We start from the raw sequence: 13,509 nt of genomic DNA, 5'->3' as shown, positions 1-13,509 counted from the left end.
TTTCTCTTTGTCATCCATTCCTGGTATTACAAATGAATCATACATAGCTGGTAAAATGTACACTGCCCCCGTTCTTTTGGCATCATTAATTCTATACTATACGATTCTCCGAAGATCCATACACCCCTTTACCAAATTGGGTAGACTCTTTGCTCATCACTGAGACACCGCTGATGACACTCGTTTGTTCGACTGTTCATTTTCTCAGTGCTGGGTGCTCTCCGCTTTTCCCCCTTTTTTTTGTGTTTTCATTTTCATTCTCATGTGCAGCACGCGAAAATACGCGGATTGAGCAATTGCGAGCGCCAAGAGGCTGAGGACTTGAAATTTTTCAATTTGTTTAGCGGTGCTTGGACGCTGCTGCCGTTGCTCTCTGATGATCTTCATCTTCATTGTGGATGGCAGGGGCCCATACATCAGAAACAAATGCATAATTGTAAAGAAATTTGAAAGGGTTTCATATAAAAATGGATTTAATTTCAGAACAAAAATTAAACAATATTTGGCAAGACATACTACATTTATAGGAAATATATAAAATAATTTAATCTAAATGATGATCTTATTATATCAGATTCACTATGATAATGCGGTTTTTTTTCTGTGCACCCACACATGTGGCTGCAATTTGGCTGGGGCATCGCCTTTGCCTCCGACTCTGCCACATGTTGTTTGCCTTCCTCTGGCTGTCTCTGCATGTCGAGTGATAAAAATCTCTTAACCATTTTTCATCAGCCTATTAAGTTACATAAGTCACACGGTTCCTGCTTGCTGTTTTCCTTATCTTCTGTCCTGTTGTGTAAATATCCTTTTGGCGTGCTAATGAACCCTTTGACACCGAAAAACCAGCGACCAGCGACCCGCACCCAGCGATTATTCGACCTCCCTGACAACCATCAGAAATTCCCACTGACAGCAGATGCCACATAAATCAGGCGCTCCGAATGAAGAATTCGCCGCGGTTAGCTCATTAATATTATTAAATGCATAAAATCACAAAAAAACACCTAGGGAAACTCCTAAGCCAGCTGGGCGGGAGTATCTGCACCGACAAAAAAGAGTTTTTCATACCTTTTTCCAGATTTTGTTGCTCAAAATAGCTAAGTTAAAAAAGTCCCCTATTAAATGTTGTTTTGAATACCAAATAATACAAAAATAATTAAATCTTTCTGCTTATATTGGTATTTAGATGTGAACAAACCATAAAAACAATATAAAAATATACTAAATTGGAATGCCTTTAAGTTTAAAAAGTTTATTGGGCAACGAAAAGCTTAAATCAATTCTCTAACTTGAAATCTTCGCAGATCAAAGTTTATTGGCGTTGAAGTCATTGTAATTTTGCACTGACTTTCTTTGGTCTGTATGGTATTCAATTGAGTTGTAGGAAAAAAACAGAATCAATTAGCACTTAACACATATAATTTCTCTCTGTGTGCCTTCGATTACACGCCCCCTTTGAAGGCTGAACGAGTGCAGCGCAAAAGGAAACCCTTAGGGGCTGTTCCCGATAACGGCGACAGCAACGACTCCATATCACGCACAATTTGTGTTCGGGAAAAGTGTTCCGGAGGAGTGCCTGCGAGAGCGTCTACACGGATCTAGGTTAGGCCACACAGCTGTGGCATATGTAAAAATAAACACATAAAACTGCACTTTTACTAATTGCTCCAGGGAAGCCAGAGCACCACCATCGAAAACAGAACGAGAAATGCTGAAAATGCCTTGGGTGCAATCCGAAAAAAACATTTGAAACTGAAATCGACGATAAAGCCCCAGTGGGATGGACATGAAGTCAAATGTGTGTTTCGAAAGTATTATGTTTGAGGTAGGAAAACTTAAATGTACACGTGCTGTTTGCATACAGGGTTGTCAAGTGGCTTAGCCATATTTCAGTCTATTTGCATAGCCTATCTTAATCATATAGTTACATTTGTGTTTTTTATTTTCAGAAATAAAGAGCCACCATCAGGGGTTTATTCAACAAAATTCTACCCCAAAAAATGAAAGAACGTTTGGTGATGGGATTATGTCCTTTTGCCACCATAAATTATAAATTAAAGTCTCTATTTGAAAAGATATTTTATGAAGTAAAAAATAAAAACCACAAATTCCAAAATTCTATGATACTTCCGAAACCTCTTCAAAAACATCTGAGTACAGGATTACTATATTATTTCACACAACATCTTAAGAAAGCATGCATAACCGTGGAGGATCACCAATCTTTGGGCACCATGATAGTGCTATCTTAAAAGGAAGTGGTTAGTACACCTACCATTACAAAAAATTCTAAAAGGGCCTGTGCATCCTTTTACGCCTCAACAGTTTTTATAGTTGTTTGCTTATCACCAAAAATTCTTGGTAAATGTGGGGGAGTTTCTCCGGTAGTGAATCACTTTAAGGGCGTGTCCAGTGTTCTGGTTGATAGTTTATGCTATGCTAAGGTAGTGAACTTGGAATTTATATGCAAAGACCATGTAATTTGCTCATTAACAAATTGGTCGAGGTTAAGGCTACCAGAAATACAAGAAAATAATTAAGATTACGGGGTTGGTCATTCAGTCATCGAGTATTTGGGATTCCCCAACCACTTGAGTGCAGTTTACAACCCCTAAAGTACCAGACATTTCGAGACCATCTCGTGTGTCACAATATAACTCAATTTTAAATTGTGCTGAATTCTGCTTTCGACATATTAAATTAATATTGACACATTGACAGCTGCCAAAACAAGATTCACTCCCTTCAGGTCTCAACAATTTTCTGCCATCGTAGGCCTTTGGACCACCCGCTGACTGCTGGCATCGAGTTTTCCTGATGCGGGTTCGGATCGAAGATATCCAATTCGTCGACTAATCATGCGCAACGTTTGCTATTTGGGTGAAATTTTTAATTGCCCCGCGCAACGGAACGCGTTCAAATCGAAAGGCCATCGTTCAGTGGAAAATTGTCAGTGTCATCGTGGGGTTTGGTTCCCATTTTATGTTTCGATGGTGTCTTTATCTAAAACGCGCCTGGGAAAAGCGCACGTTGGCTTAATTGATTGATAGATAGAGACTAATGGAAGCATGAGATACAAAAGGTCTCGCTTCTATGCGTTTTTGTTTGATTTACCCTAATTTGGCCGTGGACTGAAGTGCAAAGTAAACATTAAATTGGCGCAAACTAACAAATAGTGCTCTGTGTTTCATTCCCATTTTAGTCAATTTTTATTTGGGCTGGGCTTTGGGGACCAAAATGGTTTGTGGTTCCATTGATCAGAGCAATCTTATAAGGGGTTTGGTGTTTTAGGCAATTTGTCGTTTGCACCTCGTAAATGATTCAGAGTGAATCATTGGTTATTGTCGCTAAGGGTTGATTAATTTTGTTTGTTGCTTCAAATTAATATTTTTAATGGATTTTATTCTTAAATACATTGAATTAAAGAAGCCTCAATTAAAATAATAATCGTTTTTTTTAAATCTATATATATTTAAATTAATTTAAACAGTGATTTTGCTTTGTAATGCAATTCAGGATTTGTTCAATCATTTTAAGCTGCTTGTTAGACATCTTTCATTTGAAAAATTAAATAAATTCGATGTTTTATTTTATTTGTCTGTTCTTTAATGAGCTGTTTGTTCTCCCACCATTTTCTCCTCGCTCTTTTCCTTCGACATTTTTGTTACAGGCCATTCATTTTCATTGTGGCATGTCCACTGCGATCTTATGAATGGAAATTTTCTTTTTGGTGGCCTTTCCGGGCGATCGTATGCTTCAAAAGTGCCGTTCTTGGCCATGTCTTGAGTTGCCATCAAAACAGCGCCTGGGGCATGGTCGTCCATCATCGTCGCTGGTTTGGGTGAGCACGCCCACGCCCTGCCACGCCCCTCGCCTCACCGCCCCTTTTTGGAGTGCGGTTCCAGCTTTTTGTGACTCGCTTCAATGAAGCGTGCCAATTTTCAATGAAATGTTTCGGCATCTTGTGTTGTGTGTGCCCTTTTTTAGCCGACTTTTTCAGTTCGTTTGGGTTTGTTTTTTTTGCTAACCCCCCCTTTTTCCTTAATTTGTTGCATGTTCTCAGTGGGCTTTATGACATCTGTGTTATCTTTGCATTTCTTCTGACCATTTGTTTGCCAACCATTAAAAGTCAACAAAAATTAATTATTATTTAATGATGTGACTTATCATGAAGTGAACTTGACCGCTCCCAAGGTGAACGCACAAAATACATTTGTTTTATACTTGTTATACTACATGTAATTTCCACACGAAAAATGTCGGTTTAACTTTCCGTTTACAAATAAAACACGTTTTTGTCAAACTTATTGTATTGATTCCGGTGAACAAGGAAATGCGGCATATAATTGGCTATGGAAATTCCATTGTTGAGGCAAGCAGTTTTCTTATGTAGAATTTCGTAATTTATTCAAAATAATGTATCCTGAAGCGATTTCTACTGAAATATGATTTTACTAGGTTTTTGATTAGGCCGAATTCAGTAAGGGTATTTGGGTAAGAAACACAGATAAGCTTATTTAAAATTTGAAAACAAAAGCCTTGTTTTTTATATTTGTTTGTTTTGTTGATAAGACCAGATTCTTGTTCAGCAGGTTCGTTGTTGTTTGTTGTCAAAATACCCACTCCAATTAATTTATAAACCCTGTTGTCAAAAGTTCATTGGCCAAATCTATTTCGCCGTAAATGTTATATGCTTGCAATTTCTGATCTGCCGATCGACATGTGAATGAATAATGTATGGATAAAGGTGAAATTAACAGCTTATAATCATTTTGGCAACACTTGCAATCATCTGTAACCGTATTGCAATTATCACAGCACACATACAAGCAACAATCAAACAATAAGATTAAGGCAAACAATGAGCTTCGCCGTCGCGGGTTGATTTACCTCTGTATCTTTGCCTCTAATGCCAGGGCGGCATTAACACTCGAATCCCACAGATACACCTAAGCTTGTACTTCTATACTCTTTGTGTATATCTGCTGGCGTCGACTGAGACTTCGACTTCGACTGAGGCTAATGCTGATGTAGTTGAGGTGTTCGGGGCTTCGTGTGAGTCGCCGAGTATCAGTGATAACTGCACTTTGGTGCCCAGTGGTCGCGATTCGCGCAAAACAGCCATTGAATTCGGAACGTGTTAATTTCGATTATTTAATTTTGTTTGCGCAAATAAATTCAAGTGCTATTTTTGTAAGACAAACTCAACGCAATATATAAAAGGTTAATAATTAAACCAGGAATATAATATAGTATAATATATAACTTATTCGCATAAACGAAAATTAAATATTTTTTAAACATCTTTTGAAGAATAAGTAATATAAATGTTTATAATCTATCTCTTTCAAAAAGTTCTTAAAAAAAGGAAAATAAAATTATATGTATAAATTATTATATTGATATGTTAAATATATAAATTGCCAATAAACATTGTAAATAATTTAAAATGTTTTACAGTCCGGGGTGCAACAAATATCTCTCCCAGAGTCAATTTAAATTCTCTAGGAATTTAGTAGCAAAAGACTTCTTTTTGATCCCTAAATATTTAAGTTTATATATCTACTACTTTTTTTTTTGTTACAAAGACTCTTTATAAACTGTTAATGGATTAAATTATACATCTTTAATTGTGGCAATTGATTCGTTAAATAGTAAACATTAGTAACCAGTTTTTATTGCAAAAATTTTAATGCAATGTGTAAGGTCAAGGTTCTAAACAAATTTTATGTTACTATTGTTATTTATATGTATAAAAAAGTTATTTCGAAAGCGGCAAATACTTTCACATTCAACGCACTCACAAAAAATCACTTTTACTTTCATATAAAGTTGTTTCGGCACTTCAATCGATCAAATCTCTAAAACTGTTACAAGACTTACCCAACTTCCCAGCACTTACATCATTAAAATAAAATGTTTTTAATTCCCAACAAATAAACAATTAGTGGTGGCAAGCAATAAACCAATTACAACCCAATTATGCCTTAACTTTCAACCTTGACCAAAGCCTCTAAAACCCTACTTAAGCTAGCAATTCCTCTTAAATTACACATAGAAGCAACTGTGTGCGGTATCCACTAGCTAATATAAGGAAATACAATTTTGCTATAAAAGTATAACAGTAAATTGCAATGCGAGTTGCGATGACAAAATTATTTCCACATGCGATTTATCAGCACGGCTCAATGACAACAACTTGTAGCATGTTTACTTGTACATATTTCAGTTAGCTGCCTGTTATATATCATCAACCTAAACAACAAAATATAAAGAAATTACACCGGAAAAGTAGCAGGCAGATCTTTAAATGCCCTGCAGTTTTTTGTCTAAGCTATTCTCTTGTGATTATATAATACAATTAATAATTTTATTATTTGAAGGAAATAAACTACTTTTTAACTAAAAACAAAAAATTATATAGCAAAAAATTTTCATTTATCTGACAAAATTGTGCATTATATACATACTCTTTGGAAGGGTAACAAACAAATTAAATGTGATTAAGAGTCGAAACACTAATTTAAATCCAATTAAGCCACACTTCATTTGGGCTTAACCAGCTAAATAAGTCAGGGACAGATATAGTAAAATCTTTTTTTTTTATAGTTAAAAAATGTTGACCCAGTTCCAATTAATGATAAGGAAAAAAAAGGTTAGGAAAGTCAAAATATAATAAATGGTTAAAAAAATCAGTCTGGAAAGTCTTATTAAAACGCGGTAGTAAAAAAAACCTGTGTGTTGGCCATAAGCTGAGAGCTACCATACAAGGCGTGTAAGTCAATAAGAATGCTGTCTGGTTCACTTCAAATATTAATTGCTAATTTCAAAATGATGAAATTACCTTGCTGCATTTCAATTAGATCCAATTCTCTGTCAGAAAGCAAAAGGCGTGTTCATTTAATAGACTGAATCTGTAAAACACTTAACAATCTAGATCAAAAGCTAAATAGTATATCAGATATGATTTTCGATTAATAAAATATAATTTAAATATTTACTTATGCAAAGTATACAAAGAATACATCAACGTTGGCGGGTGTTAAAGGTGTTGAATTTAATTAATTATTCAGTTGTAACAGTTTCCCTTTCATCCATGTGCAAGCCATTCATTTTGCAGCTGGAAGATCCATCAAACTAGAAATCTAATTAATAACACAATAACTTTCAATTAGTATGTGCAAAACCACTTTGCCCTATGCAAATAACGAAATCAAACAGCGATCATAAACTGCAGCTAATGCTAATCTAACGCTAATAAGGCGACTTTTACGCTACTCGTCTGACAATTTAGTTGAGGTTGTTAATTGTCAATGTTGATTTCGCATCAGATGGAGATGCAGTTGCAGTGGAAATTGTGGATAATGATCTTCCTGTTTGGACTGCCGGGTTTTGGATCTGGCTATCGAATACTCTTCATGGGACCTTTTCCTGCACCAAGTCATTGGCTCTGGCTGGAGCACTTCCAAAAAGATCTTCTTCGTCAGGGACACCATGTGACCAGTGTCAATAACCATCCCACAAAGCAGCCTCACGAGAATCTTACGGAGATCATAATCAGTCCTTCTTTTGATATCCCCAAGCACTGTGAGTTGGATATGATTAAACCCCATAACTTAACAAACAAATAATTCAATTGTATCTAGTTCCAAAGGAGAACATCTTCACAATGCAGTTTGTAAGCGATTTCAACAATCTGGAGCTTTGGTGGACCATTGGTCTCATGACAACGGAGCATGCTTTCAAAGATCCCAAAGTGAAAAAACTCATCGAGAGCAAAGACGATCATTATGATCTGGTCATATTGGAGCAGTTTTTCCACGAGGCCTTTCTGATGTTTGGCAAGCGGTTTAATTGTCCGGTGGTCACAATTGGCACCATGGGCTATGCTGACAATATAGACCATGCAATGGGCATCCTTACTCCATGGTCCTTGATTCCCCATCTTCTGTTGTCGCATACAGATCGCATGACTTTCATCCAGCGTGCCTATAATGCCTACTTGTCTTTGTATGATGCGGTCATGAGGCGTTGGGTTTACTTACCCAAGATGCAGCAATTGGCAGAGAAGTATTTCAAGGGATCTATTGATGGTGAGAGATGGATATATCATATTGTTGACCCCTTAATTAAAATTGTTATTTACTTTAAAGGTTCACTACCGCAGGTTCTTGACCTAGAGCGTAATATCTCCCTTGTCCTGATCAATGCTCATCGTAGCATAGATCTTCCGAGACCCAGTATGCCAGGCCTTATCGATGTGGGTGGAGCGCACATTCAGAAACCCAAGAAGTTGCCCGCTGACCTTCAGAACTTCCTGGATAATGCCACGAACGGGGTGGTCTACTTCAGTATGGGCTCCTATGTGAAGAGCACAGATCTGCCGCCGGAGAAAACGGCTCTGATTCTCAAGGCCTTCGGTCAGCTGAAGCAGCAAGTGATATGGAAGTTCGAGAACGATTCCATAGGTGATTTGCCCTCGAATGTGATGATCAAGAAGTGGATGCCCCAGAACGACATATTGGCCCATCCGAATGTGAAGCTCTTCATCACCCACGGTGGCATTTTCGGCACCCAGGAGGGCATTTACTGGGGCGTGCCGATGCTGTGCATACCCCTGTATGGTGATCAGCACCGGAACACCATCAAATCGGTGCGGGAGGGTTACGCACGATCTCTGGTGTTCTCCAAACTCACCACCGATGATCTGGTGCGCAATATCGAGACGCTGATCAGAGATCCGCAGTACAAACGCAGTGCGTTGCAAGTCTCGCAGCGTTTCCGCGATAATCCCATACATCCGCTGGATGAGGCCACCTTCTGGATCGAGTACACCATCCGGCATCGCGGTGCCAGGCATCTGAAGTCGCAGGGCGCCTTCATGCCCCTGCATCAGTATCTGCTGCTCGACGTCCTGGGATGTGTGCTGCTGGGCGCATTCCTCGCCATCTGGCTGCCTTGGCGGATGATCAGGAGGGTCCACAAGTGGTGGCTGAAAGGGCAGGCCGCTGACAAACTGAACGAGAGCAAAAAGCGATTGTAGGAAACGACACATCCCTTGACTAGTCGCAAAAAAAATTAATTGTGATATATTAATAGCAATTTAAAATGTTAATACTTTAAAAATCAGAACTCAACCACAATAAACTCAGGCGGGTTTAAATAAATAATACTAACTAAAAATTAATAAAATGTTTTTAACTATTCGTATTCGTTTTTGATCACAAAAGAAATCAAAACTAGAGGTTGATTGTTTTAATCTATTCCATATTAATATTAATGTCAACCACAATGATCTCAGGCGGGCTTAAATAAATAATACTAGCTATAAATTAAAAAAATATTTTTTAATATTTTACTTAGTTATTAATGTTATTTTACTGTGGAAACTTATTGACCGCAAAATATGCAACAGTTTACTTTTGGCTTTCTTGTCATCTAAAATGATTGCCTACTTTTGACAGGTTTTCAAAAACACAAATATTAAAACTCTGTTGCATACTTTTTAGGGCAGCTCTAATTAGACGTGTACAGTTTACATGGCGTATACGCAATAGTGATCTCAAGAAAGTCACGTAAGTTCCCGACTTTGAGATACCCGTTACTGAATCCGCATTAAATGTGCAGAAACGTATCAAATATTGATTTAATGATATTTACTTAAACAATTTCTTACAAAGTGACAACAAATAATTCACAGGCATTAGAAATTTGACTGCCAAGGAATTTGATTTGCATAATTGTGAGCGTGTCGAATTTTTACAACGCGAATATACTTACTGCAACACGAATATATTTATTTCAAGTTATGCAAGTTCATCTTTTAAATAAGGGCACGTTAACTTAATTTACACAGTGACTATTACAATTCAAGATAAAAAGCCAAATATTCAAATCTTAAGTTTTTACTTAATTAATTAACTGAAGTGGGGAAATAGCTAAAATCAAAACAATGAAAAAATGCCAATAAATTCCTCAAAGTCAAAAGTGTTTTGTTTGTTGCCGGCTCAATCAACAATCACGAAGTGATAGACATTCTTGAATCTCATAAAACACCCACACAAAGCACGTTTGCTTGGATTATACAAAGCAAAATTAAAATGATGCAGCAGTTGAAGCTGAACTGAAGAACAAAGACATCAAAATAGTTAGACAAGAGATTTCAGAGAAGGACTTTATTTGCATGCAAAAACTGGCACCCTACAAAAAACCAAATTTAATAACATAATATATTTCTGTGTCAAGAACAAGCCAAATAGACAGGCTAATTTTTAGTACAGAAAGACATTTTATTATTCAATTTATATCTCGAATTAGCTAAATAAAAACAAAACAATTATATTCTAACTCTCATATTTAAAAAGCACACTTGTAAACAACTGCTGTACATTTTATTTTTACCTATTTCAAAGTTTATTTATGGTCTTTAATACTTTCACTGCGTGGCCACCTTGAGGAGGGTTAAAGTGCGAATATTTTATTGCTGATAAAAAGGAACCGGTTGAATTTAAGGCTACCCAGTCTGTGTAGGCATCTTTAATTGCTATTCCCGCTGCCGTTTGTCTTCTGTTCGCCGATTATAAATGTTGAATTTTAATTTTAGCGACACACAAATTACCGATCGGCCCTTTCGCCCCATCTCTCAGTCATTGAAATTAGTTTGACATAACGTGAACAACTTGTCCCACACTTGAGCGACTTTTTGGAGGCAGCTTTTTCTTATTTGTTTTTATTAATTTTGACTAACGGAATTTTTACTCTTTTTTTCTCATTTTCTATATACATTTTTTTCAAATATCATTAAATCGATATTTATTTATTTTTCTGTGTGCGTCTCTTTTACGTAATGCGTTAAACCGGACCTCGATACTTGGCAGATCTTGACGCCATTTGAAGAGCAGTAAAAAGATCGATTTAGTGCCAGGCACACGATATTCTCGAGGCTGAAGTTTGGCCAACGGCCGCTCTATGACATGAGAGGCTCTTTTGATACTGAAACCGATTAAAACAATTCCCCGTTTCAAGTTCGTAACTTTGGCGCCCAGCACTAACAAATAGAACCGGCTTACGGATTTCCCTTAATTTGAGTTACTTATAAATCTGAATAAAGGATTTTTTAGGGGTCAAATGCGTCGTATAAAGTCCAATATCCGTGTAGAGAATTAGCAAGTGTTTGACCAAAAAACGAAAGTAATATAACTTATGCCCCGCCATTGCATTTATTAATTATTGTTAACCAAAAAAATCGTCGCCAGTCGACGATAGCGTCGTACAGATCACATGAGTCTGATCAAAAAAACAACGGCGTCTAACCAAAAAAAAAAAACAAAAACACAACCAAACCAAAAACACAAACAACTTTTCGATGTTTTCTTTAGTTAGAGCTTTGTGGCTTGGTTCCTGTTACTACTACTATATGCTGCGGCCAAGTTGCAGAGGGCAAACCACACAGTTCGTTAAAATCAAAAGATTAGCATCAAGCACGTGATGCCATCTTGTGATGCCAATTTTTCTTTGTATTTCGTTTTTTTAGAGAAACATCTCCACAGAGATGCTTCTCTGTGAGTTAGGTTTATGTTATGTAATTAAGCCAGCGGCCGCTGAAATGGTCGTTTAAATGTAATTTAAGCTCAGTTTTTCTTTTGGTCAACTGAGGTGACAAATTAAGGCCCCATCGCAAGGTCATGTGAGGGGCGTCCATTAGCCATGAAGCGACATCAAAGGGTAAACAGCAGCAGTAAAATAGCAAAAAAATAACAACAAAATAGCAACAAACTAACGACACCGGCTGCAGATCTGTAAAATGTCGTAGCATTTGTCGCCGTGCATTCGGCTCCCGTGCGCTGATTGATTGGAAAGTTAAGGTTGTCTATCATCATCATCATCGAAACATAATGTCAGCTAATGCGAGATTATGCAAATCGAAATGCGCATCTCCAAGCTCTCGATAAATACATTGACCTGCATGCCTGCGGGCCCGAGCAAATTCAACACAACACTCTTTTCTTCGTGTCTTTAATGATGAAATTATTCGAAAATGAACACGAAAAGGTGGGGACTCATGTCAGAATGCACTTTCTACAAGGGAACATGTTGACTTGACGGTGTTTTTGAGTTGTTTACAATTTTGGGAAGATATTTTACACAGGTTTGTAGTTGTATACAATTTGGGTTAAAGAGTGTGGGAATTTATTTGTAATTATTGACCTAAGTAATTATAAAATAAGTATACGGAAATTTTTAATTCGCTGGCTACTTATAAACTTATCATTTTTTAAAAAACTTGCTTTCTACGATATAATTAGTATAATCAAGCAATTTTGTTAATACAATTTATTTTGAATATTGTCATTTCAATATTTTATTATACTTTTAGCTTTTATAGTTTAATGTAAAGTTATTTACTGTGTTGTACTTCGCAAATATTTATATTATTAATGAAGCGAAATGTTACGTTATTGTTATTATAGAACATTAATATATAAACATTAAATACAGTTTGATAATTAAAGGAGACCACCAGAATGTTGGGGATCTACTACTTAGAGGAATATGACCGGTGAAACAATGATGTTGATAATCTTCAACAGAATTATTCAAATTAGAATTAGCTGTGACGCATTTTAAATTATTGAGTAACAGGGTAGATTTTCGATTTGAAATTTCACGTGAGTCGGTTGCATCAATGCAAATTTCTCTGCACCAAAAACTCTATCAAATTCGTTTGAAGGTCTAAGTGTTTTTGGCTGATTTCAATTAGCAATTCAAGTGTCACCCTTTTATTGATGTATGAATTCTCTTTTTCGGGGCGAAGCCTCCTTTTTGATGACATTTGGTGTTCAATTTATGTCTGCTGGACATGCGCCACCTGTCGGCGGTGTTTGCTTGGCATTTTAGCACCTGGCCACTAACCGAATTGTTTGGCCAAACAATTAACTTGGCCAAGTCAGCTTTTTTGGTGTCTGGGCATGGCGGGGGATGCCCTACCGCCGACGAATTGCAATCGATTTCTAAATGAGCCGGATTGCCCAATGGCAAGACCTTTGCAGCTGCCTCTGCAACTGAATCTGAATCTGAATCTTAGACTGGAATCGGAACCCACAGGTCTATGGATGGGAATGTCTAAGCTTACATCAGAGCAGGAGACCCCAGACTCGAGACTCGTCCCACAATGAAATGAAACTTGTTTTATCTCGACTCTTTGCCAGCAATAAACATTTGCCTCCTCACTCAGGTTTTATTTCTTATTTTTGGGGGAACTTTGGTTTTTGCTTCTTGTGCAAATTACAAAGCGCGTGACTCCTTTCACAAGATGCGATTTGAAATCAAAAGTGCAGACAAAAGGTGTTAAAAAAGAGCCTCTGACCGCAGTCGAAACAAAAGCGTGAGTTTTTGGCCTGATTTTTGTGGGTCTTTTCATATTTTTCTTTTTCTGTTTTTTTTTTTTGTCTGATCGGTATTGGTTTGATATTGGCCCTGTCCCATGCTGTGTAGTTGAGTGTACGC

The 13,509-nt window shown here is 37.1% G+C and overlaps 1 protein-coding gene across 1 annotated transcript; it reads left to right on the top strand.

Annotated features, from left to right (window-relative positions):
• The first annotated feature begins 5,073 nt into the window (after nucleotides 1-5,073).
• Nucleotides 5,074-9,189, top strand: LOC128263102 (UDP-glucosyltransferase 2). The gene is made up of 4 exons (XM_052997820.1): nucleotides 5,074-5,226; nucleotides 7,335-7,590; nucleotides 7,650-8,096; nucleotides 8,157-9,189. Exons 2-4 carry the CDS (start codon nucleotides 7,335-7,337, stop codon nucleotides 9,044-9,046), a joined length of 1,593 nt encoding a protein of 530 aa, XP_052853780.1. The 5' UTR covers nucleotides 5,074-5,226; the 3' UTR covers nucleotides 9,047-9,189.
• Nucleotides 9,190-13,509: the final 4,320 nt, after the last annotated feature.

This window comes from Drosophila gunungcola, unplaced genomic scaffold, assembly GCF_025200985.1.
Source record: "Drosophila gunungcola strain Sukarami unplaced genomic scaffold, Dgunungcola_SK_2 000001F, whole genome shotgun sequence".
Classification (NCBI taxonomy): Eukaryota; Metazoa; Arthropoda; class Insecta; order Diptera; family Drosophilidae; genus Drosophila; species Drosophila gunungcola.
This window is presented reverse-complemented; position numbering and strand designations above follow the sequence as displayed.